This window comes from Panthera onca, chromosome X (assembly GCF_046562875.1).
Source record: "Panthera onca isolate mPanOnc1 chromosome X, mPanOnc1 haplotype 2, whole genome shotgun sequence".
NCBI classification, from domain to species: domain Eukaryota; kingdom Metazoa; phylum Chordata; class Mammalia; order Carnivora; family Felidae; genus Panthera; species Panthera onca.
Window position 1 is genome coordinate 39174891 of NC_138357.1, and position 27541 is coordinate 39202431.

Sequence of the window (27541 nt, forward strand, 5' to 3'; positions counted from 1 at the left end):
CAGGGTCATTGGAGAGGGGCACTCTGTGCTCTGAGAAACCAATTGCTGAGAATTCTTACTCAGGCCTCAAGGGCTTAGGGCAGGGTTAATAGCCATTCCAGGCCTGGCCTAACTCTGTCTCTGGGCCTGCCTACGGGAGGCCCCAGGCATAAACATTCTTGTTTAGCCACGGCATAAACATTCACCCTGGAGAGGGGAGAGGGAAACATCACATTAAGAGTCCAGGTAAAGCTGGACTCTGGTGCCAGGCTTTGCTACTGGCCTTAAAAGAATACTGGCATTTACACAAGGCCAAAAAGATATCTGGGCACCAGAAGTGAAATCGTGAGGATGACGAAATTGATTCCAAGGGCCCCCATGGAAGGCCAAACATAAAGAAAATAAAACCAACATCAAGATTCAAAAACATGGGCACCTGACTGCCTCAGTTGGTGGAGCGTGCAACTCTTGATCTTGGGGTCATGAGTTCAAGCCCCATGTTGGGTGCAGAAATTACTTAAAAAGTAAATAAACATTTTAAAACAGAGATTCAAAACAACTATTTAATTCCTAGATGAAGACAAGCCTGTTCTAGATCCCCAAAATTCAGTTCTATAAGCTACATATATGCCAAAGAGTGGATTATCTCTAATATATGGGAAGGTCTTACATATCAATAATTACAAAACGATCTAGCATGTACAGAGCACTTCTATGTGCCAACTGCTGGGTTAAGAACTCAGATGCATCATCTTATTTATCCATCGGTTTTTATTATAATCATTATCATCTTCTTCAACTTCACAGCTGAGAAAACCAAAGCACTAAGTGACTACATGACTTGCCACAAATCATAGAGACAGCAAGAGTCAGAGGAAGAGGTCACACTCGGGTCTCACCAAGTTTCGAGACTGCTTTTGTCACTGTAGGCTGCTTTAAATCCAAGATATGAACGATGAACATTATAAATGTTCCGTGTGTGTCTATGTGTGTGTCTGTGTGTCTGTGTGTGAGTGAATCAGTCAGACTGTAGAGAGAGGGGGAAAAGGTCAGTCAGACTGTAGGCTAGGAGGCAGAAAGAGAGAGAGTCAGACTGTAGGCCAGGTAGGAAAAGATTCCAGATTGCCTAAGGGGAGAGAGGGTCATGCCCTCTCTAGACTCCAAGCACAGCCAGACAGGTAAGTGAGTGGCCATATGAAAGGCAAAGGCTTTTGTTTTCACTTTATATCCACCTCCAGCCTGCCACTTCTATTGGGTATGGGAAATGGATAATGGGCTACTAGAAAGTCCTATGGGAGTTACCTCACCTGTACAATGGGAACAATAAGTACGCACCTCGTAGGACTGTCATAAGGAGTTAATATGTTGAAGTACTTAGAAGAGCACATTGTATATAGTAAGACTCATATATGCATTTCGTAAATAAATGATGAAAATTTTGCCTAAAGCTTCAAGATGTAAAGGGAGGCAAGGAGAAAAAAGGGAAATCAAGTGAGAGTCGGACTGTTAAAAAAATTCAAAGGATGAAAAGGAGGTGCATAGAAAGCAAAAGGACAGACTGAAGGCCAGAACCAAGCAGCACAACAGACGTCTGTTGGATACAGACTTCTGTTCAGTTAGTCATGCTCATAAATCTCCTTGACAGCTCAAAGTCTTGGCCATTACTATCATCACAAATATTTTGTCAGCTTTTTTGTTTTTGTGTAGGATACTGAGCTAAATTAGCTTCGTGGGTAAGAAACTGGGGCAATATGGCAAATGTCATGGGTTTAATTCTCTTCCAGGTCAGTTCCTGTCATTAAATTTAGTTCCACAAACATCAATCAATCCATTATTATGTCTAATATTGTTCCAGGGGCTGTAGGGAAAAGGAAATCAGTATAACACATAGTATCTGCCTTCAAGAAAATAATCCTGGGACGCCTGGGTGGCTCAGTTGGTTAAGCATCCGACTTCGGCTCAGGCCATGATCTCGAGGTTCGTGGATTCGAACCTCACATCAGTTCTGTGCTGACAGCTCAGAGCCTGGAGCCTGCTTCGGATTCTGTGTCTCCCTCTCCGTCTGCCTCTTCCCCGCTTGCTCATGCTCTCTGTCTCTCAAGAATAATAAACATTAAAAAAAAAAAAAAAAGAAAAAAAATCTTACTGACAAGGCAAGAAATGAAGTAATGAAAGGAAATGGAGTATAATGGTGAAGGATTCAGGGTTTGGCAACAAACCTAAGCTCAAATTCCAGATCTATCACATACTGGTTGAGTGACTCTGGACAAATGACTTAAAATACGTGTGTCAGTTTCCCCAATCATAAAACCGGGCTAATCATAGTACCTAGCTCAAAAGTTTGTTGAGATAATTTAATAAGACCATGTAAAACTGATCAACATAATGCTTAGGACATAGAAAGTACTCAATACATGGTAGCTATGATTATCCTTAATAAGGCAATATAAATGAGTATCATGTTACCACTAAAAACCTTCATGAAAATATGAAACAGATGGCAAGTTCTCGAAAGGCAAATTCATAGAGAGGAATTCTCAAAGGAAATTGTAAAATAATTTGAACTGGACAAAAATAAAAATACAACAGATTAAAATGTGTCACATACTTATAAAATTTGTAGATTAGGAAGAAAAACAACTCAGTAATCCAAGCTTCCACCTTAAAAATCCAGAAGAAAAGATCAAAATAAACCAAAAGCAAGCAGAAGGAATGAAACAATAAAGATTGGAGCAATAATCAATAGAAGTAAATACAAAACCAACAGAGAAAAATCAATGAAACTGAAAGCTTGCCTTTGAAAAGACCAATACAATTGATAAACCTCTAGAAGAATAACACGGACAAAAAGGAAGAAGACCGGAGTTACCAACATGAGGAAGGAAGGAAGGGATATCATTACAGACCCCCTAGGAATTAAAATAATAAGGAGAAACTAGGAATAATAATTCAATACACATAAATTTGGCAACTTAGATACAATGGAAAATTTCCTCTAAAAATACAAATTACCAAAACTCACCCAAGATGAAATTGATAACCTGAACAATCCTATGAAGGAAACTGAATACACACACACACACACACACACACACACACACACCGGAATATTATTCAGCCATTAAAAAGGAAACTTGTCATTTGCAACATCGATGGCCTTTGAGGAAATTATGCTAAGTAAAATAAATCATATGGAGAAAGACAAGTATCTTACAATCTCACTTATATGTACACTATAGAAAACAAACAAACAAAAAAGACAAACTAAAACTGAGCAGACAGGTACAGAGAACAGATTGGTAGTTGCCAGAAGCAGAGAGTCAGGGTGGGCAAAATGGGTGAAGGTGGTCAGAAGGTACAAACTTCCAGTTATAAAATAAATAAGTGATGGGGGGTGTAATGTACAGCATGGTAACTATAGTTAATAATACTGTATTGTATATTTGAAGGCTGCTAAGAAAACAGATCTTAGAAGTTATCATCCCCAGGGCACCTGGATAGCTGAGGCGGTTAAACATCTGACTTCAGCTCAAGTCATAATCTCATGGTTCGTGAGTTCAAGCCCAGCATCAAGCTCCATGTTGACAGTGTGGAGCCTGCTTGAGATTCTCTCTCTCTCCCTCTCTCTCTCTCTGCCCTTCCCCCATACCTGCTCTTCTCTTTCTCTGTCTCAAAATAAATAAACTTTAAAATACTTTGAAAAAAAAGAAGTTATCGGGATGCCTGGGTGGCTCAGTCTGACATCCGACTTAGGCTCAGGTCATGATCTCACAGTTCATGGGTTCGAGCCCCACGTCAGGCTCTGTGCTGACAGTTCAGGGCCTGGAGTCTGCTTCGGTTTCTGTGTCTCCCTTCCTCTCTGCCCCTCCCCTGCTCACTCTCTGTCTCTCTCTCTCAAAAAATGAACAAACATTTTTAAAAAAGGAAGTTATCATCACAAAAAAACGTATAACTATGTGTGGTGATGGATGCTAACTAGATTTATTATGTTTCACCATATATAAAAATATCAAATCATAATGTACACCTGAAACTAATGTTTCAGTCAAATATATGTCATTAAAAAATTGCATTTGTCGTTAAAATCTTCTGAATAAGAAATCTCCAGACTCAGATGGTTTTAGTGACTAAGCCTATCAAATATTTATCCAATCTTGTCCAGAAAATAAAACAGGAAACATTTCTCAACTCATTTTATGAGGCATTACGCAGATAATAAAACCAGACAAATAAGGTTAAAAAAAAAAAAGAAAGAAATCCAATTTCCCTCATGAACACAGACACGAAAACCCACAGTAATATTTTAGCAAATCTAATGCAGCAATTTAAAATGAATAATATTCTGTGACCAAGTAGGGTTTGTCCTAGTAATGAAAGATTGGTTCAGTATTTGAAATTCAATTAAATTCCACCAAATTAACAGTGAAAAGAATACAAAGTACATGACCATAGCAACTGATACAGAAAAGACTTTTGCCACAATTCAACATGTATTCATGATAAAAAATACCAACAAGCTAGGCATAGTAGGGAACTTCCTCAACCTGAGAAAAAGACATCTGAAAAAAGGCCCAACATCATAATTCATGGTGAAGGACTGAAGACTAACATCAGGAACAAGACAAGGACACCCAAAATTTTGGTTTGTTATTCCACATTTTGTTTTCTACACTATTTAAGAGACTAATGCACATTTAGGGGCACACACTGCATAAAGATGTAATTTTTTTTTTTTTTTATTTTTTTTTTTTTTATTTTTGGGACAGAGAGAGACAGAGCATGAACGGGGGAGGGGCAGAGAGAGAGGGAGACACAGAATCGGAAACAGGCTCCAGGCTCCGAGCCATCAGCCCAGAGCCTGACGCGGGGCTCGAACTCACAGACCGCGAGATCGTGACCTGGCTGAAGTCGGACGCTTAACCGACTGCGCCACCCAGGCGCCCCTAAAGATGTAATTTTGAGATCAATACCTGAAAGGGGTAGGTGTGAAGCTATAAAGGAGCAGCATTTTGTATGTAATTTAAATTAAGCTAATATATGGGGCGCCTGGGTGGCTCAGTCGGTTAAGCGTCCGACTTCAGCTCAGGTCATGACCTCACAGTTTGTGAGATCGAGCCCCGCATCATGCTCCATGCTGACAGTGTGGAGCCTGCTTGGGATTTTTCTCTCTCCCTCTCTCTCTGCCCCTCCCCTACTCATGCGTTCTCTGTCTCAAAACAAATAAACTGTAAAAAAATTTTTAAAAAAGACAGAAATAGGTTGAAAGTGAAAAGATGGAATAAGATATTCCATGCAAACGGTAACCAGAAAAAGAGAGCAGGGGTGGCGATACTAACATTAGATTCAATAGACTATAAATCAAAACAGCTTACAAGAGACAAAGGATGATATTATTTATTAATAAAAGTTTCAATACTGCAAAAAGATATAATAATTATAAACATTTACATACTTAATAACAGACCATCAGCATATACGAAGCAAAAACTAGTTGGAGACTTCAGTACTCCACTTAAAATAGATAGAAGAGCCAGACAGAAGAGAAGCAAGGAAACAGAGAACCTGAACATCACCATAAACCAACTAGATCTAACAGACATATATATACAGAACACTTTAGCCAGCAACACCGAATTCATTCATCTCAAGTGCCCATGGGGCATTTTCCAGGAAAGACCATATACGTTAGGCCATAAATTACGTCTCCATAGAGTCAAAAAGATAGATATCATTACAAAGTATCTTCTCTAACCACAACATGATCAGGTTAAAATCAATAATGGCAATAAAATGGGAAAATTCTCTAATGTGTACAAATTAAATAATACACTCTTACACAACCAGTGGATCAAAGAAGAAATCACATGGGAAGTTAGACAATGAAATGCAAATCAAAATCCCAATTAGTGGGGCGCCTGGGTGGCTCAGTCGGTTAAGCGTCCGACTTCAGCTCAGGTCACGATCTCGCGGTCCGTGAGTTCGAGCCCCGCGTCGGGCTCTGGGCTGATGGCTCAGAGCCTGGAGCCTGCTTCCGATTCTGTGTCTCCCTCTCTCTCTGCCCCTCCCCCGTTCATGCTCTGTCTCTCTCTGTCTCAAAAATAAAAAAACGTTAAAAAAATAAAATTTAAAAAAAAAAAAAATCCCAATTAGATACTATCTGACACCATTAGAATGGCTACTATCAGAATAAAAAACCACACAGAAAACAACAAATGTTGGCAAAGACGTGGAAAAACTGGAACTCTTGTACACCATTGGTGGGAATGTAAAATGGTGCAGCAGCTGTATAAAACAGATCAGTGGTTCTTCAAAAAAATTAAAAATAAAATTACCATATGATCCAGCAATTCCATTTCTGGGTATATATAAAAAAGAGTTGAAAGCAGGGTCTCTAAGGAATATCTGTACACCCGTTTCATAGCGGCATTATTCACAATAGCTAAGAAGTGTGAGCAACCCAAGTGTCCATCAACAGATGAATGTATAAACAAGATGTGACATACACATACAATGGAATATTATTCTGTCTTAAAAAGGAAGGAAATTCTGACACAGGCTACAACACAGATGAACCTTGGGGACATGGTGTTAAGTGAAATAAGCTAGTCTCACAAAGACAAATATGTAGGATTTCACTTCTGTGAATCACCTACCCAGAGTAGTCGAAATCACAGAGACAGAATGTAGAAGGATGGTGGCCAGGGGCCGGGGGGGGGGGGGGGAGAAGGAATGGGAGTTACTGTTCAATGGTTACAGAATTTCAGTTTTTGCAAGATGAAGGAGTTCTGGACATGGATGGTGGTGAGGGTTGTATAATACTGTGAATGTCCTTAATACCACTGAACTGTACTAAAAATGGTTAAGATGTGTATATATATATATATATATATATATATATATATATTATACAAATATATATTTATATATACTATAGATAAATATTATACATAAAATATATATAATATATATACACACACAAATACAGTGAAAAATATTCATGGAACTATACACCAGAAAGTCAATTTTAGGGTATGATAATTAAATTTAAAAGTATATATGAGAGGTGCCTGGGTGGCTCAGTCAGTTAAGAGTCCTGGTTTTGCTTTTGGCTCAGGTCATGCTCTCACGGTTGTGCGATCGAGCCCAGCGTCAGGTTCTGCACTGGGTGTAGACCCTGCTTAAGATTCTCTCTCCCTCAAAGGAAACAAAACTAATATAAAAACAGGGAGGGGGACAAAACAGAAGAGACTCTTAAATATGGAGAACAAACAGAGGGTTACTGGAGGGGTTGTGGGAGGGGGGATGGGCTAAATGGGTAAGGGGCTTTAATAGGAATCTACTCCTGAAATCATTGTTGTGCTAGATGCTAACTTGGATGTAAATTAAAAAAATAAAATTTAAAAATTAAAAAAAAAAAGATTCTCTCTCCCTCTCTCTCTGTCCCTCTTTGAGACAGAGAGAGAGAGAGAGAGAGAGAGAGAGAGAGAGAGAGAATCCCAAGTAGGCTCTGTTCTTTCAGAGTGGAGCCCAACACGGGGCACAATCTGAGCTGAAATCAAAAGTCAGATGCTTAACCCACTGAGTCACCCAGACGCCCCTCACCACAGCTGCTTCTTACTAACCATATTGTTATATGTAGGTCTACTTCATGTTTTTCACTGCTATATATTATTCAATTATATATCAGAAGTCATTCTATACATTGTCATGTTCATGGACATCTGGATCTACTCTTTTCCCTTCAGCCAGAAACTGTCTTGAGATTTACTTTCCACAATTTGTATTATACAAATAGATCTGTTTCTACTATCTCAGAGCCCAGGGCCCTTCCACTCTGACCTGCTCTTTCCATCGGCCCGTGGGCTTAGAGTGGACACTTTCTGCCCACTTGCACTACAACCTGTCACATATCACAGGAATTGTGGTCAGGATCGTCCATTTTTTTAAACTGACGCATCAGAAAACAAAAATGACAAAACAAAAATGACAAAAACTGCTGCATCTAGCTAGAGATCATACAAGTATTCAGTGTACTGCCTTGTTCACCTTTCTATATGTTTCAAATGTTTTCAGAATAAAAGTTGGAAAATACAACACAAGAAAAATAAACTATAATAAAAAGGCTTGGCTGGCTTTGCCTGTGTGCACAAAGAGATAGGACCCTTTATAGAGTATTAAAGATAGAACACGATACTGGTTGTAACGGGTGGTTTCCCACCTGCTCGCTCTGGACCCAATGGGGCCATACAACTGCAGAGGCTGCAGAACACTTTTTCCCATGAAGTCCAGAAAGTTGGCCAAAGCCCCTACGTGGAAGGCACTCAACTAATAAAAGGGGCTAGTTATCTGAATGCAGTTTTCATTCTCAAATTCTGCTTATCTGAATGCAAATAATTTTCATTCGCTCGGACCCTACTTCTAACAGTGAGGTAAGTACACAAGATGGTGAAGCAGCAAGACAAAACATATCCTGATTACTTAGTCTCTGATAGGATCCATGCTAAGTAATTAACCACCATTCAAGGAAGCAGCTACTTTTCACAGCATTCTTTTACAAATGAGGAAATGGAGGTTGACACTTTAAGCCTCATGAAGTGGCCAAACCACAACTATATAACCTAAACCATCTATTTCCACTGCACTGTTTAAGGTTCCTTTAAAACATTATCCCTCAGGACGCCTGGGTAGCTCAGTCGGTTAAGTGTCCGACTTTAGCTCAGGTCATGATCTCAGGGCTCCTGAGTTCGAGCCCTGCGTCGGGCTCTGTGCTGACAGCTCAGAGCCTGCAGCCTGCTTCGGATTCTGTGTCTCCCTCTCTCTCTCTGCCCCTCGCCCACTCATGCTCTGACTCTCTCTCAAAAATAAACATCAAAAAAAATTTTAAAAAAACATTATCTCTCAAACCAAAAGTCAAATAACAGGGCACTGTTTAAATATATCATATTGTATTCATCCAAATGATCAAATATCAAATACTATGCAGTCATTAGAAATCATATCAGAAGAATCCCTGGGGTGCCTGGGTGGCTCAGTCCGTTAAGCGTCCAACTCTTGATTTCGGCTCAAGTTATGATCTCACGGTTTCTTGAGTTCGAGCCCCAACTGGGGCTCTGCACTGACAGCTCGGAGACTGCTTGGGACTCTCTCTCTCCCTGCCCCTCCCCAACTCGTACTCGCTCTCTCTCTCTCTCTTTCTCTCTCAAAATAAATAAACTTTAAAAGAAAGAATATGCAATGACATGGGGAAACAATTATGGTATATTAACTCTGGATATATTACAAATCTAATCTTTGGAGAGACCTAGAATAATCCCAAATTTGTTTAAAAAATGGGTATGTTCTCACAGAACACAGGTAGGACATAATGCCAACATATTAACAGAGGAATCCTCAGGTACTCTCATGTATACCTACAGATCTTGCCCCAGCCTCATCTGTTATGCTGTACTGCTTTTTTCTTTTTTTCCTGGAATTGCTTTTGCCCGATATATAGCACAGAAGACACCCAACTTAGCTTCCATAAGGACTGGGTGGGCTGACAAAGTAAAAAGAGGCCCAAAATGATCGGTCCCTGTTCTTCTGATGAATAATGCTTTCCACGCTTTCCCAGATGCAAAAAATTATCTGCATCTTCAGCATTACTTTTACAAGGAAGTGTTATACATCCAAACACATGTTTAAAGGACAGGCTGCCCCAGAGGAAGATAAAAATAAATAAATAAAATAAAATAATAAAATAAAATAAAAGCAGCCTCTGTTCCAGAAACTTTCAGAGAGATTTTGAGGAGAGGATTGGGTTGGGGTGATGAAAATAATCAGAAAATACGCGCTAGGACTGTAGCAGCCAAAGCTCCCAAGAAAGAACAAAACTGAGTATATACACATGGGGAGGAAGGCAGCTTCTGGTGTGTTCGCAAGGGGAGGAGGTCTCTGAACAGCCCGAAGGCGTCTTCCCCCTTATAAGCATTAAGAAAGAATATGTATGGGGGTGCCTGGGTGGCTCAGTAGGTTAAGCACCCGACTTCGGCTCAGGTCATGATCTCACCATTCGTGGGTTCGAGGCCAGAACCTGGAGCCTGGAGCCTGCTTTGGATTCTGTGTCTCCCTGTCTCTCTGCCCCTCCCCAGGTTGCGCTCGGTCTCTCTCAAAAATAAATAAACATTAAAAAAATTTTTTAAAAGAAAGAACACATATGGATCCAAGGCAGCAAGCTGACAGTTATGGCCCCTTGGAAAGGAGACACCGGAGCAATAGCATTCTGTAGAAGACCAGAAACTGGTCCCCTTGAATTGCTACTTGCTTACTATGGATTTGCTAGGTTCCTGGTGTTCCTCCTTTTGAATCTGCAGCATTCATATGTAGGGCTTTCTCTCCCTTGCCAAGAACAGTCTTAATAAAGCTGTTCAGGTCAGAGACAGTCTCCCAAACACCCTTTCCAGTAATGAGTTCAAAGCTAAGCCAAAATGCAGCTACCTCGGAGGGGAAGGTGCCAAAAGGCTGCTCTGTTTGGGGTCCCAGAGCAGCTGATCCGTTGAGCGCTGCAAAAAGGGGGTGCTGAGACAGTACAGCCACTCCGAGACATTAAGACGCAAGAGGTTCAGCCTGAGCCCACCTCAACTCAGGATGGTCCTAGCAATCGCGAGTCTCCCTGCTCAAAGTCCTGCTGTTTAAAAATCTGCAAGTACAATACTGCGGGATCTAGAAAAAGAGAAGGTCACAGGGCTACTGAATACATGTAAGATCATGTGGCCCAAAGGCCAACAGGGCACCAGTCCCACAATGCCAAGATCACATGTCAGGCTGTCCTCATTCCCCTCACCCAGACCCATGCTTCCCTCACCTACCTTGGCTCGCGCAGGCCTACAGTCCTCCCTCCAGCCAGCAACGCGCCCCCTGCTCGCGGCAGCACGGATGAAATTTCATCTCATCTCCTTCAAAATCCTCTCCAGGCTGAGTCAGCAGATACTCATGACCAAATAATCCCACTTGCATCACACATCCACTCCTCTCCATGTGGACATGACAATGAGCAGATTTAAGGGTTTCCGCGACGCTGGGGGCGGGAGAAGGGCCATCGTATACTTCCTGAGGCAGAAGACGCGAGCCAGCTCTCTGCTGTGCACTTTTCTTACAGGGCAGGGTGGGGGAAGAGGTCCCCCCCCATTCAGTCGGAGTCACTCTCTGAGGTGCCCCCAGCCCTGGCGGCACACACTTGGATAACCAGGCACGTTAAGCCGTGAGCGCTCATAAGGCCGCTCTACTGTCTGATCACAACCCAAAAGCCAAGGAAATCTTAACAGCCACTCCCTTTTCTTTCATGTGGTCCTTCAAAATACCCCAGCTCAGACAGAGGAGAGTTCCAAAAGGCTGGATTCCTTGAGAGGTTCCCAGTCCCTTGGGAAACCAAGAATTTCGCCCTCTTCAAAAAAAAAAAAAAAATACAGCAGCCAGGTTGCCAACAAGTAAGCTTAAAACTTAACAGGCTGACTGCACTCGAGAATGCTCTGTGGTGTTGGGATCCATGGAGACTGGGAAGGGGGAGTGAGTACATGCCACCACGTGGTGACAACACTCTCCTTCAGCCAGGATAACAGACCTGACAGAAACCAGGAAACTCCAAACCACGGCAGGATGGTCTGGGATGGGGTGGGGGGATGTAACATACACGGCCCTTGATTTGCTAACTCAGCTCCAAGAACAGCATTAAACACACCAGAGACCTACTCCCCTGAGCAGATTCAAAACCCCGGTTGGACCTGGGGCTCTTGCAAGATGTTGGTCAAGCTGAGGGAGGCCAAGGCTAGCACGGGAAAGCAAGATTCACCTCTCCACACCTCTTTCACACTGGTGAAAAAAGCGCCTTGGGGACTGAGATCAGCATTGTTTCCCAACCAAACGGCCCTGGGCCTGGGCCTCCAGCCAAAAAGCTACGATCTTCCAGCCCCAGCCCCGGCAAGAGACCACGTCATCTACAGGAAGCATCGCCAGTCTTACCAAGAAGGAAGGACTGACTGGCTTTTAAGTTGCCTCAGGAGTAGAAAATCCCTAGTCTGAGCCTTATGCCAAAAAGCGTGACTATGAACTCTGTGTCTCTCTATCCCTAAAGACCATGAGATGATGTCACCAGCATGAAATGCAGTTACCCAGAACCCTGCCCCACTCACTAAGGTATTCCTAAACAATGTCACCGTCCTACTGGATACGTTTAATTTCTTCCTCTCTCCCTCCTCTCTTTCTGTGTACTAGATTTTTTAAATATTTATTTATTTATTTTTGAGAAAGAGAGAGAGAGGGAGGAAGAGAAGGAAGAGAAAGAGACAAAGAATCCAAAGTAGGCTCCAGGCTCTGAGCTGTCAGCACAGAGCCCGATGCAGGGTTTGAACCCACAAACAGGGAGATCATGACCTGAGCTGAAGTCTGACACTCAGCCGACTTAGCCACCCAGGCGCCCCTGCGTACTAGATTTCATTGCTCTAAACTCAAGGTCAGCCAAAGTAGGGTCATCCTGTTATGTGTGGGTTTTTGGGGGGATGTGGTAAAATATACGTATCATAAAATTTACCTTTTAACCGTTTTTTTTTAAGTTTCTTTATTTATTTTGAGAGACAAAGTGTGAGTCAGGGAGGGGCAGAGAGGGAGAGAGAGACAGAGAGACAGAGAGAGAGAGAATCCCAAGCAAGCTCTGCACTGTCAGTGCAGAACCCGACATGGGGCTTGAACCCATGAACCCTGAAATCATAGTGAGCCGAAATCAAGAGTTGGACACTCAACCAACAGAGCCAGCCAGGTGCCCCACCATCTTAACCATTTTTAACTATACAGTTCAGTGACATTACATACATTCACATTGTTATACAACCATCACCTCCATCCAGCTCCAGAATGTTTTCATCTGGTTGTCCTATTTTTTGTAAATAAAGTTTTATTGGAACACAGCCAAACCCACTCACTTAGGTAATTATGTATGTTGCTTTCATGCTACTAAAAGTTATGGAGCTAAAATACAGGTCATATGGACCACAACATTCAAAATATTTATCTGGCTCATTACAGAAAAAGATTGCCAACCTCTGCTATGAACCAAGATATACACTGAATTTCTAGTTTAAAACAGCACTTGGCTAACAGCCAGTAACATAGTTTCTCCCAGCTTTCCACTAAAATTCCTAAGACAGAAAAAAGAGAGAAGACCCTCAAATCACTGAAAAATTAGACTGATGGTCATCATCCCATTCATTACGAGAATCTGGAAGAAATCTCCACTAATGATAAGGCAAGTGCCAAGATGAGGAAAAAAAAATCTGAGGCCAATGCATGCAGCAGAAACCTGAACCAGATCAGGAGCACACGGAGTCCTGCCACTGTGGGCTTCATGGTTTAGAAATCGAAGAGTCCATCGTAACCAGCAAACTGGACAGGCACACCTCCACTAGATGACTACTGCTTTCCAAGGAAGTCGACAACTCTCCAAACTGGTCTACATGCATCTGGAGGCTGACTCCCACTCTCTGAAATGAAAAGGCCTCAAGTGATGGCTTTGGGGCTCGCACACCATGTCATGGGAGTTAAGAGTCTGCCCAAGTAATGTGTGTGGGAGGTGGCAGTTTTTCACATGCTGTTACCAAAGAATGCAGCGGTAGGGGTAAGTGATTCCGCACAGGTCCAGTAGAACCCACTAGATGAAGCTGCTACCCACTGGCAAACAGGCTAGAAGCTACGGACATCCACCTGCCACTGAGAGAGAGGCTGAGAAAGGGTTCTATCCAATATCAAAAAGAACATGAGAACAGTCCAAGGCAATCAACGGATGCTATCCTGAGCAAAATAATAAATAAATCCTCCTTTGTTTTTTCAATGTTTATTTATTTTGAAAGAGACAGAGAGAGAGAGAGAGAGAGAGAGAGAGCGAGCGCACCAGGGAGAGGCAGAGAGAGGGAGACAGACAATCTCAAGCAGGCTCCATGCTGTCAGCGTGGAGCCTGACATGGGCCTCGAATTCACAAACTGTGAGATCATGACCTGAAACCAAGAGTCAGACACTTCCCCAACTGAGCCACCCAGGCACCCCTATAAATCCTTTGAATATGCATAAACATACCCAAGAAACAGCACGGTTCCTCTGAAAGCCTCTGGCAGCAGAAGTGCATATCATTCTGAAGTCTTGGAGGAAGGACAAAAGTCTGAATTTAGTGTCTGAGCCAGAAGAAGTATTTGACAAAACTGCATCCTCGATAGAATATGAGAAAACATGGACTCTCCAAAACAGGTATGGAATGCCATCAGAATAAAACATACTGAGAAGGAGGGGCGCCTGGCTGGCTCAGTCGGGGGAGCATGTAACTCTTGATCTTGGGGTCATGAGTTCGAGCCCCACATTGGGAGTTGAGATTACATAAAAAAAAAAAAAAAAAAAAAAAACCCAATGAGAAGGAAAGACAACAAATTGGGGAGAAAAGAGAGCTTAGTAAAGCAAGGAAGAGTTAGAAAGAAGTTAAGATTGTAGCAGCAGAATTAAATACCACACTAGAGATGGCAAAGAGCAAAATCAATCAAATTCATAGTATGGAAGCCAATTCTGAATCTCTCCCATGCATGCACAGTAAAAGGAAAGGTGACCTTACAAATCCAACAAAGGTTGTTATTAAGAAATCTATTCATTTAACACACCAAATGGGGAGGTAAAGGAGAAAACCCAAATGAACCTCTCAATAGATTCTTAAAAATCATTGGCTAAATTAACTACATTCAACAACCATTCCTGATTTTAAAAAAAAATTGGTAATTTAAGAATTAAGAGAATTCCTTAACATTATAAAGGAAATCTAATCTAAACCAACAACCACCATTCAAGGCAACAGTGAAACACTAGAAACATTTTCATGAAAATCAGAAGCGGGGCAAGAATTCCTGCCAGTACCACTATTATTTAACACTGTTCTAGAAGTTATAGGCAATACAATGAGGCATCAAAGGGGGGACGGGTGTATTTGCTCTTTAAAAGGAGATAAGGGGGGCAGCTGGGTGGCTCACTTGGTGGAGCATCTGACTCTTGATCTCAGCTCAGTTCATGATCTTACAGCTTGTGAGATCAAGCCCCATGTTGGGCTCTGTGCTAACAGCATGGAGCCTGCTTGAGATTCTCTCCCTCTCTCTCTCTCTCTCTCTCTCTCTGAAAATAAATAAACTTAAGAAAACAGAGAAGTAAGATTACCATCTGGGCATTGATGCCATTAATTTCCAAAATAACCCAAGTGAAGCAATAAAAATCTATTAAAATAGTAAGCACAGTGGCCAAATATAAAATAAACATGTATAATCAAAATCTTTCCTATGTACCAGTAAGAACTACTTTGAAAATGTAAGAAATAAATTACATCATAAACTACAAACTGTTCAGGAATGACTCTGGTGAGAAATAGGTAGGATATGCATGCACATACCCTTAAAGAACATAAAAGAAAGCTTGGCTATATGAACTAATGTACCACGTGTTTTCCTATCTGGACAGACTCTGTATTATAATGGTGTTAATGAAATTTTAGGCTTCAAGTCATTCCAATCAAAATGAATATAATTTGAAGGAGAATCTGACAAAAAAAACATCCTGAGTTCATTTGGAAGGAAAAAAAAAATGGTTCAGACTAGCTAAGAAAAAAAGCGTGGGTAAAGTAATAGGTTATGAACAACGGCAAAGAGAAATCTGGCCTGCTAGCTGTTGCAAATACAAGAGTATTAAAATGGTGAAGGACCCTGGATGCCTGGGTAGCTCAGTCGGTTTAGCGGCTGACTTCCGCTCAGGTCATGATTTCACAGTTCATGAGTTCAAGCCCCGCATCGGTCTCTGTGCTGACAGCTCGGAGCCTGGAGCCTGCTTCAGATTCTGTGACCCCCCCTCTCTGTGCCCCTCCCCTGACCTCACTCTGTCTCTCGCTCTCAAAAATAAGTAAACATAAAAAAATCAAAAAATAATACAACGGTGAAGGACCCAAAAAAGACATCAATGGAACAGCAAAACAAGCCCCCAAAATAAATCCTAGCATGCATAAGAATTTAAGTGCACAACAGCAATAATCATAGGGAAACAGTTATTCAACAAACAGTGCTCCAAAAAATGACAATTTGAGGAAAAATATAAATTATATCCCTACCACATACTATTCACAAAATGAATTTTCAATGAACTGACAGCTAGATATTTTTTAAAACAATTAAAAATCCAGATTGCCTATCTGATCTTTGGAGGGGGGGGGCAGATTTTCAGGCATAAAAACACCAGAAGAAATCACCATTGTCTGAAGGCAGTTTGGAAACCCATCAGTGTGTCCAATACAAACATCAACTGTACATCAAAAGCATCATCAACAAGTTAGAAGACAATCTGGGAAGAACATTTCCTACGAAGGTGATAAAGGATTAATATTCTATATACAGATGATGCATGCAGATCAATGAGAAGAGAAACACCCCCATGTAATAACTGGGCAGAGAACACGGAGTGGCAATTCACAGATTAAAATATATAATGAGTAATAGGCATGATATGTATAGGTTTGGAATTTTCTATAATGAAATTTGAAGGGAAAAAATGGAGGAAAAGGGCAGGGAGAAAGAAAATGAGAAGCCACTAGGGAGATGAGGGAGAGAACTGGGTAGGTTTGCAAAAGGGGGTCTTATGTATGAAGAACCTGTGATCCATCCATAGATGAATGGATAGAGAAGATGTGCTATAGATACACAACAGAATATTACTCAGCCATCAAAAAGAACGAAATGTTGCCACTTGTGACAACCCAGATGGACCTAGAGGGTATTATTATGCTAAGTGAAATAAGTCAGAAAAAGACAATTACCGTATGATTGCGCTTACATATGAAATCTAAAAATTAACGTAAAGAAACCCCAAAAAAATCAGAAACTGACTCATACACACGAAGAACATACTGGTGGTTGCCAGAATGGAGGAAGGTAGGGGGGTCGGCAAGACAGGTAAAGGGGATTAAGAGGTACAAACCTGCAGTTATAAAATAAATATAAGATACAGGGATGAAAAGTACAGCAGAGGTAATATAGTCAATAATATTGTAATGACTTTGTATGGTGACAGATGGTAACTCACTTACCCTGATGAGCATTTTATCACATATATAATTGTTGTATCACTATGCTATATACCCAAAATTAATATATGTCAATGATACTTCAATTAATCAATTTTGAGAGAGATTGATGAATTAATTAAGAACCTGTGAGGCAAGCTGGTTCATATTATGGGACTGGGGATATACGATCAAGGTAATTGAGACAGGTAACTTTTTTGATGTCAGTAGCAGGATCATAAGCGCAGAAAGATCTCTAAGAATATCGTCGTTTTTCTCAAACCCGAGTGAGAGGAAGAATTCCAGGGCTTGGATACTGAAGGTACTGGGATATGGCTCTTCAGGAAAGAACCACTCAAAACAGCCAAACGAGTAAAAAGAGAATGGCTCAGATTCAAGGAGACACAGAACAGTGCTGCAAGCATACACACAACACAACAAGCGATCCTGGTTGCTGCTATATGAGCATTCACGGAGACGAGGAGCCAAGAATAGAAGGGAGAAGAAGCCTTCAGAAGCCACATGCTGCCAGGCTGGAATTCTAGGAGTAATAGATATTGGAGAGCAAAAGATTACCACGCCAGAGGTTGCAGTGGTGGTGGGCCAGATAGAAACCCCTTCCAGCCCCAGCTCCAGACTCCGCATACATGCTTTCTGCTGAGGAAGCCTCCTTAGCTGCAGACTTAGCAAGTCACATGTCCACAGAGGGGCACATAAATGAAGCGCTCTGGGGCCCAGCCAGAACACTGGGGAACCGCCATTCCCTCTTGTCAAGTGCACCATGGGTACCCTGTGGAGGATCCTGCCCCTTCTCCACCCCAAAGAGAATTGCCAGCCCCTGCCCAGCATGGGGCGTGCGGACCGCTGGGCACACCATACCCTTTTCCTGCAGTGTCCGGGCACGCCTCCAAGAAGAACATGCCAGCCTTGGCTTAGCTGGGAAGCAGACAAACTCATGCTTGGCTGGCACAGCCAAGGGCAAATAGAAAATAACAAGAGTTGGGTATATAGTGCTACTCACTGAAACCTACAGAACACGCTGGCATAAAGACCACAGTGGTGCCCGTCTGTGTACACTGACATTTGAGGAATTTTAACTAGGATGCTTTCATGGCTTTAACTCCTTAAATAATAATAGGATAGCAGAAAATATTCACTTAAGCAACATAAGGTAGTGATTAAAAGCACTGGTGCTGGAGTCAGGGACACACTGGATCAAATCCCACCTGTACCGCTTACAAGCCACTTAAGTCACTTCAACTTCCTGAGCCTCTGTTTTCTTGATGTAACTGGGGATACTATTTGTACCACCCACACAGGTCTGCTGGGAGAATTAAATGAGATGATCCACGTTAAGTGTTTCCCACCATGCCTAGGCACACGATAAGCCTGATTACGAACATTAGCAGGAAAGGAAGAATGGGAATCCTGGTTTTCCACTCTGTAATGTCAGCCATGCTATCTAAGATCTCTTGGTCCCAAATGGTTGACTTTTGTGTGAATAACATAGTCCCTATCTCACAGCATTATGTGAAGGATTAGATGAGACTGTTTAAGACAAAGTACTTTGAAAACAGTTATGACCTATACTCATGTAAGGTGGAGTTATTAAGAACTATTTCCCAGGGGGGGCACCTGGGTGGCTCAGTCAAACATCCGACTTCAGCTCGGGTTATGATCTCGCAGTTTTTGAGTTCGAGCCCCACGTAGGGCTCTGTGCTGACAGCTCGGACCCTGGAGCCTGCTTTGGATTCTGTGTCTCCTCCTCTCTCTGCCCCTCCCATGCTCATGCTCTGTCTCTCTCTGTCTCTCAATAATAAATAAATGTTAAAAAAATTTTTTTAAAAGAACTATTTCCCAGGGGTGCCTGGGTGGCTCAGTCAGTTAAGCCTCTGACTTTGGCTCAGGCCATGATCTCACAGTTACTGGGCTCAAGCCCTGCACTGGGCTCTGTGCTGACAGCTCAGAGCCTGGAGCCTGCTTTGCATTGTGTGTCTCTCTCTCTCTTTCTCTCTGCCCCTCCCCAACTTGTGCTCTCTCTCAAAAATAAATAAATAGGGGCACCTGGGTGGCTCAGTCGGTTAAGTGTCCAACTTCGGCTCAGGTCATGATCTCACGGTCCGTGGGTTCGAGCTCCGTGTCAGGCTCTGTGCTGACAGCTCAGAGCCTGGAGCCTGTTTTCGATTCTGTATCTCCCTCTCCCTCTCTGCCTCTTCCCCACTCATGCTCTGTCTCTCTCTCTCAAAGATAAACAAACATTAAAAACAATTTTTTTAATAAATAAATAAACTTTTTTTTTTTTTCAAAAAGAGCTATTAGGGCACCTGGATGGCTCACTTGGTGAAGTGTCCGACTTTCCCTCAAGTCATGATCTCACAATTTGTGGGTTCAAGCCCCTCATCGGGTGGGCTCTGTGCTCACAGCTTGGGGCCTGAAGCCTGCTATGGATCCTGTGTCTCCCTCTCTCTCTCTGCCCCTCACCCACTTGTTCTCTGTCTCTCTCTCGAAATTAAACAAACATTAAAACACAATTTTAAAAAGAACTATTTTTAACTTCACACTGCATGTAATATTTCCACACAATGGAATAATATGCACCAAAGAAAAAGTATGTGCATGATAAAAACTTGGATGGATCTGCAAGGAATTATAAGTAAAAAACAAAAACAAAAAAACCCCACAAAAAACAGCCAATCCCGAAGATAATATAGCATTCTTAAAATAACAAACGTTTGGATATGGAGAACAGATTTGTTGCCAGGGGTCAGGGACAGGGTTCAGGTGGGAGAGTACTGACTGTGGCTACAAAAGGGCAATAGGAGAGGCGCCTGAGTGGCTCAGTCGGCTAAGTGTCCAAACTCAACTCAGGTCATGATCTCGTAGTCTGTGAGTTCAAGCCCCATGTCAGGCTCTGTGCTGACAGCACAGCCTAGAGCCTGCTTTGGATTCTGTGTCTCCCTCTCTCCTTCTCTGCCCCTCCCCTGCTCACACTCTGTTCTCTCTCTCTCTCTCAAAAATAAGTAAGTTAACATTAAAAAAATTAGCTAAAAAAAAGGGCAACAGGAAAGATCCTCATAGTGATAAAACTGCTCTGTACCTCAACTGTACCAATGTCAATATCGTGGGTGTCATATTGCATTACAGTTTTGCAAGAGGTTACCACTGGAGAAAACTAGGTGAAGGGTACACAGGATCTCACCATTTTTCTTACAACTGCACCTATATTATGATATGATATTCATTATATTATATAATTATCTCAAAGTATAAAACTTTAATTTTAAAATATATGGATGATGAGTTTAACAAAATGGGGGAAATGTGATATTAAGTAAACAAAAGCAGAATAGAAAACAATATTTAAAGAAGGTAGAAACTCGGGGCGCCTGGGTGGCTCAGTCGGTTGAGCGACTAACTTCGGCTCAGGTCACGATCTCACAGCTCATGGGTTCGAGCCCCATGTCGGGCTCTGTGCTGACAGCTCGGAGCCTGGAGCCTGCTTCAGATTCTGTGTCTCCCTCTCCCTCTGCCCTTAACCCACTCGCATTCTGTCTCTGTCTCTCTCAAAAATAAATAAACATTAAAAAAATAATAAAAATATGGAAGGTAGAAACTAAAGGAATAAATACATCTTTTTACCGTGTGTGTGTGTGTATAAACTATATCTAAAACCAGATTCTATAACTCAACCACAAAATAAAGTACTTATTAACCTAACTAAACTATAATAATGAAAACAAAAACAGACAAGACTAAACCCAAAAAAGAAGACAGGACTACAGATGAGGAGATAGTTTTTTAAATTATCAAAAATAAGAGGATACTACATGCTCCACTAAATTCATGGCAACAAATCCGAAAACTCAGAAGAAATGAGCAACTTTCCAGTAAAATACAAATGACCAAAACTGACCCAAAAGATCTGAGTAGGTGAATTACCATAGAAGACACTAGAAAGGTGGTTAAGGGTGTACCAACAGAAAAAGGCAGTAGGACCAGATGGGCTTCACAGCTGAGTTTTACCTGACCTTAAAAAACAAAAAACAAAAAAACTTCTAAACCAACAAGAAAATAAAGAAAAAAAGAAAAGAAAAAGCATGTTAAAAAATAAAAAAAAATTAAGAACACATAATTTCTAAGGGTAATTAAATTGTTCCAGGCCAGACAAAGAGAAGAAGTATGCTGCAATTCAATTTTAATCCTTATCCCTGATGAAAAAAATCCCCCAAAATGACTCCCATCTCACTTATGAATACTGAGACAAGGGTTCTAAATATACGATTGATAGGAGTGCCTGGGTAACTCAGTTGGTGAAGCATTAGACTTCAGCTCAGGTCATGATCTCACACTCCATGAGTTTTGGCCCCGCGTGGGGCTCTGTGCAGCTCAAAGCCTGGAGCCTGCTTTGGACTCTGTGTCTCCCTCTCTCTCTGTCCCTCCCTTGCTCATGCTTTCTGCCTCAAAAATAAATAATAAAATAAAAATAATAAATAAAGGATTGACAAATGGAATCCAGCAATGTATCAAAATAATATAACATGAGCAGCAGGACTTACTTCAGCATGTAAGAGTAGTTCAAAACCAGAAAATTTATGAACATAGGTCACTGTATCAAAAAGTTAAATGGAAAACAAAATACTCAACAGACATAGAAAAGCATCTGAGGGGCACCTGGGTGGTTCAGTCGGTTGAGCATCTGACTTCAGCTCAGGTCATGATCTTGCGCGATTCGTGAGTTGCACTGTCAGCACAGAGCCCACTTTGGATCCTCTGTATCCCTCTCTTTCTCACTGCCCCTTCCCCACTTGCACACATGCATGCACAGGCACGTGCACTCTCTCTCTCTCAAAAATAAATAAACATTTTAAAAAATTATAAGAGGGGCGCCTGTGTGGCTCAATCAGTTAAGCACCAGACTTCAGCTCAGGTCACGATCTCACAATTCGTGTGTTCGAGCCCCGCATCCAGCTCTGTGCTGACAGCAGGGAGCCTGGAGCCTGCTTCGGATTCTGTGTCTCCCTCTCTCTGCCCCTCCTCAGCTCATGCTCTCTCTCTGTCTCTCTCTCTCAAAAATAAATATTAAAAAATTATAAAAAATAATTTTAAAAATTATAAGAAAAAAGCATTTGATAAAACGCAGGAACTGTTTTCTTGGAAAATCTCTAAGTTAATGCAGCATTTACATGCAATAGACTATTTAACATACACCAACAGCAAACAGGGAGAAACACAGAGAACAACTCCATTTAAGATCAGTTTTACAGGGATGCCCAGGTGGCTCAGTCAGTTAAGCGTCTGACTTTGGCTCAGGTCATGATCCCGTGGTTCGTTCGAGCCCTACATACGGCTCTGTGCTGACAGCTGAGAGCCTGGAGCCTGCCTCAGACTCTGTGTCTCCCTCTCTCTCTCAAGAGTAAACATTAAAAAATTTTTTAAAAAAAAGATCAGTTTTATACACAGCGGCCCACCAGCACCATTTTTACTTAACTCTGAGTTTCAAGCAAAAGCAATAACCGAAGAAAATAGCTGGTATAACCACTGGAGAGACAGCATAAAATGAAAATTAATTTTACCAAAACTAACAAGAGGATCTGGTAGGATGGCTGGACCTGAGAACTACTGCTAAAATCAACAACCTTCTTCTAGCAAGAAGCAGTTAGGAATGGAAAGGAGAACATTCTTCAACTCATCAGGGGCAGAAAAGCTATTAATTCTTTAGGAATAAATGTATGAAGAAAGGCACAAAATGAGATCTGAACAGATGGAAAGAAATACCATTTCTTCGATGAAAAGACTTACATAATTTTCAAACATCAGTTCTCACAAAACTGCAATATACATTTAATGCAATTCTAATTAGAATCTAAATAGGGCTGATGGGGAGGGTTGAATAAAAGTGACCTTAAAATTTACATATAAGAAAAAAATGCCAATGAATAGCCAAGAAAAATATTTTTATGCTAACAAATCAACAAAATCATTTAAGTAATCAAATCAACATGTTTGAGTAGACAGATATATAAAACAGAATAAAGGATCCAATGAATGAATCCTTATATATGAGAAGTTTAGTAGGTAACAAAAATGGTAGTTCAGTTCACAGAGAAAAATAGGAATTATGTAATATATCATGCTAGTACAACTAACTAGCCATCTTTAAGAAAATCATCTTAACCAAGACTGGGAACCCAGAAGCTATAATAATATTTGAATGTGAAAAAATATATAAAAAATCACACAGAAAAACATACTATCAGCCAAGTCAGTACATACAGATCAGGGAAAGATATCTATAATGATGCCGATAGGCAAAGGGCCAATATCTAAAATATACAAAGAAGTCTTACAAATGAAGAAAAATCTAAACAACCCATAAGAAATGGGCAGATGGTATGAACAGACAATTCAAAGAGCTAATTTAATTGGATAAAAAAATGTGAGATAAAAAAAAAAATGTGAGATAATACTGAAATTCATTAGTAGCCAAGGAAATACATCCATTAAGTTGTCAAAATTATAAGAGTCATAACACCTTATGCTGGAATGGATATGAAAAAAGTAATCATCTCATGTATTACATATAAAAGGGAAAAGCGAATTATAACAGCTGGTTTTTGTATATCAAAATGGAAAAATCTATTAATATAAATATATATTTATATGTAAACATTTGTGTTTGTGTGTGTGTATAAATTAAAAGCACCAGTATATAAGGGCATATGTACAATGATGTTGATTTCAGCATTGATTATAGTGGCATCATTCTGGGAAGAACACATGTAAACATTCATTAATAGAAGAATGGCTACGGTAGGGCGCCTGGGTGGCTTGGTCAGTTAAGCGTCCGACTTCGGCTCAGGTCATGATCTCACGGTCCGTGAGTTCGAGCCCCACGTTGAGCTCTGTGCTGACAGCTCAGAGCCTGGAGCCTGTTTCAGATTCTGTGTCTCCCTCTCTCTCTGCCCCTCCCCTGTTCATGCTCTGTCTCTCTCTGTCTCAAAAATAAATAAACGTTAAAAAAAAAAATTTAAAGAAGAATGGCTACGGGTGCCTGGCTGGCTCAGTTGGTAAAGCATGCAATTCTTGATTTCCGGCTTGTAGGTTCAAGCCCCATGGAGGGTGTAGAGATTATTAAAAAATAAAAATCTTAAAAAAAAAGAAGAATGGCTACATAAGTTGTGTATCCATGAAATATTTGGCAGTTTTGTGAAAGAATAAGGTATACCAGTAAACTTTGATAGATTCCCATGAGATATCGCTGAGTGAAAAAGCAAGATGTATTACAGTATATATAAGATTCTATGTTTGTAAAACAATCAATGAACACCAACAGCAAAACATTCCAAAACCCCTGTGTGTCAGTGTGCACATGCATGCGTGTATGTGTACATACCTATGAGCAAAGAAAAAAAAAAACAGAAGGCTACATACTGGTTTGGTAATATGCAGGTGTGGAAAGGTAGAGGTAGGAGCCAAACAAAATAAAGAAAAATAAAAAAAAATAACCACTATAAAAAAAAAGATATCTAGCAATAATGTTTATGTATTTTCATATGCATACATGTATAAGGAAATTGAATTAAATTTAGAAAAGATATAGTAAGAATTCTAAGTATTATCTCTGCTTATTTAAAAAAAAAGCGGTAACTGAAATTATTTCTTGGTGGTAGATTAAGGGTGATGCTTATTTTCTTCTTTATGTGTCTCTGTATTTTCTATAATGAGAATTGTTACTTTAATAATAATGAAATAAAACCAATAAATGTTACTTTCAAAACATTACACTGAAAAATTGAGCTCATTTTGGGAAATCAAGGGAGGGAAACAGGGCTAAATAGCCTTCTACTTAGGGTACAAGAAATCAGGATCCATTTGCCCTCATCCAGCAGAAAGCTACTCACCTAAGGCAAGAGACTAAGTGGCTATTCCAAGGAGCTGTTTGAAGCAGCAAATGGGGTATATTTCCCCCTACCTAACACATTAACGACTTAAGTAAATCAGAAAGCCATTCACACCACTCTCAATTACCCAAAGATCTACTGGGCCCCTTACTTCCTGTCTCTTCCCTCTGGCCTGTGGCCATTTCACTGCTCAGGAAAAGCTCCAAAATGGGGGCCAGGGAAGGGGGAAAGAGATGAAATTAATTCGGTAGATTTAGCTTCTCATTAGCAACTCCACTTGAGAAGTGAGATGGTCACAACTCATGGTTAAAAGGAGGGTTCCGGGACTCTTGACAATTTCACTGAAGCCAATTTGCCTTCAGATAAACATGATTTGCCTACAATACACTTTAATGAATTTGATGCTTGCTATTTTTAAGAAAGTCAGAACTTGTAATAAGGTGCTATTTTTCTCTCCTCACTTTAAACTTTTAAGAAAAAAAAACACAGAAACATATGAACAAAGGGCTTCGAAGTGAAGGACCATATCCTCAGTGGAGCAGCTGGACCACAGTGCGATGATTCTTGAGAGGAGGGAAGCTGTCTGGCCCCCAGCATGCTCTCAAGAGAAACTGTAGGAAGCCAGCAATCTTCCAAGGGAGCAGGCCTTGGCCATAAACCACCACCACAAAACACTCACTAAAAAGGACTTGTCAGGGCTTGACAAAAGCCAAGTCTCTCCATATCAGATCTCCGTGTTTCACTCTACAAAAGCCTCATAGACTTTTGTCCCTTGGGAAGCCCCCAGACAAAGTGGTGCAGGCCCAAGATGTTCCCACAGATGTGCTCATGTGCTTTGTCATGAAACACAATGTTCGGAATCGCAATGGCAACAGAGCAAAAAACAATTGTCTCTTACTTGAACACGACGATAGCTCCAGGACACGGAGGGCAGGCCAAGAGAAAGATCTGCAAGTAAAAAAGAATTAGGAATGGTTATCATGAGGAATACTGTACACAGTTAGAAAATGTTAGTTCATTAATAATAGTAGTAATGGTAATAACAGTACCAATAAACAACCAAACTCTAACACAAAAAATGCAATATAAAAACTTAGAGAGGCAAGCAGGTGGTCTTCCACACGTACTTCTGTTTGCACAGGCATCTAGGTATGTGGATACGTCTGGGTGTGTGTGTGTGTGTGTGTGTGTGTGTGTGCGTGCGTGTGTGTGTGAGACTGGCAGAAAAGGGATACAGATAGAGACTGAGGGAATGTTTAGGGACAAGGTAGGAAAAGCCTTTTTTAGACCCTTTTAGCCTCTAGAACACTTCCTCTTGACCTCTAGAGCAGGACTCAATTTTTCAACTCTTCGGTGTCAATATGATCCAGCAGCCAGTCTGAGAAGCTTTTAACCCAGGGCAAACAAAAATATATCCTATGAATGGGACAAAATACGCAAATGCCATCTGGTTTGCCTCCCACGGGGGAAGGTAGAGTAATCAATACCCAGCACTGCCAGATTTAGCAAATAAAAAATACAGGAGGCCAAGTTAAATTTGAATTTCAGATAAACAATGAATAATGTTTTTGTGTAAGTATATTCCATGCAATATTTAGGATATACTTATATAAACACATTATTCATTGTTTACCTGAAAAATTCAAATCTAACTGTGCCTCCTGTATCCTATCTGGCAACTCCACCAATATGGCCACCCCCAGGCTCCAAACCTCCCTTTGATTTTGAAGGGGAGCAAATTTTGCCACCCTGAAATATGTCTCTTTGGCATAAGGATGATTTTAAGTTGGTTATTTTTTAAGAAACAGTAGACATAGGAAAAGCTCTGAAAAGTGAGAAGTTTACCCTTCTGTAGGAGACACGTACATTTATAAGGGAAATCTCCACTTCTAAGAATGGCTCCCCCTCTGTACCAGGAAAAGGAGGATGATTCAGACTCTCGAAAGTCTTATCAATGGAGAAGACTCTGACCTCAGCCTGCATAATGACCTTACCCTTGATCACCGTGCTCTTCCTGGTCTCTTCCCATAACTGACCTTCTGCCCTACACCAGCCCCACCACCCAACATCTTTCTTCTGTCTCTAAGGCTGGAGATAGTATCTAAGGTGATGGCTTGGGCCATTCCAGGGAGTTACTCAGTTTTCTTGGGTCTCTCCCATATATGCGGGAGGGACATACACATGCTATGAAACTTCCGTTTGTTTTTCTTCTGTTAATCAGTCTTTTATTACGGTGGGGGTGGGGGGTCTTAGCCAAGAACCTAGAAGGGTAGAAAGAACATTATTTTCCTCTCCAATAACACACACGTACAACTTACTGCTTTAAATGGCATGTCTCAAATGACCAGAAACGTTCAACTATTTTCTAATATATTTTTTGGACAGCTATATTTCTTCTTTGCGGACATGACCATCTGTGGCCTCTGCCTGTTTTACAACTGGTATGTTCTTTTTCTCACTGAGTTTTAAGAGCTATTTATGTTTTAATGACATTTTATACAGATTATTTGATATTTATTGCAAATATTTCCCCCAGGTCGTCACTGCTGTAGCTTTGCTTAATGT

General features: G+C 41.0%; 1 protein-coding gene across 10 annotated transcripts in view; it reads right to left on the minus strand.

Moving 5' to 3' along the window:
* TMEM164 (transmembrane protein 164) overlaps positions 1 to 27541 on the minus strand; it is a 164222-nt gene that overhangs the window by 74651 nt on the left and 62030 nt on the right. For 9 of the 10 annotated variants that reach the window (XM_081793800.1, XM_081793803.1, XM_081793802.1 and 6 more), the window contains one exon: positions 25875 to 25924. Coding sequence is in view for 6 of the 10 variants with exons in the window: in XM_081793802.1 (XP_081649928.1) it covers positions 25875 to 25924 (50 nt within the window). In the remaining 4 variants the exon portion in view is untranslated. Of the gene's footprint in view, positions 1 to 10823; positions 11352 to 25874; positions 25925 to 27541 lie in introns of those variants that run through there. The other variant, XM_081793801.1, reaches the window with a different exon arrangement.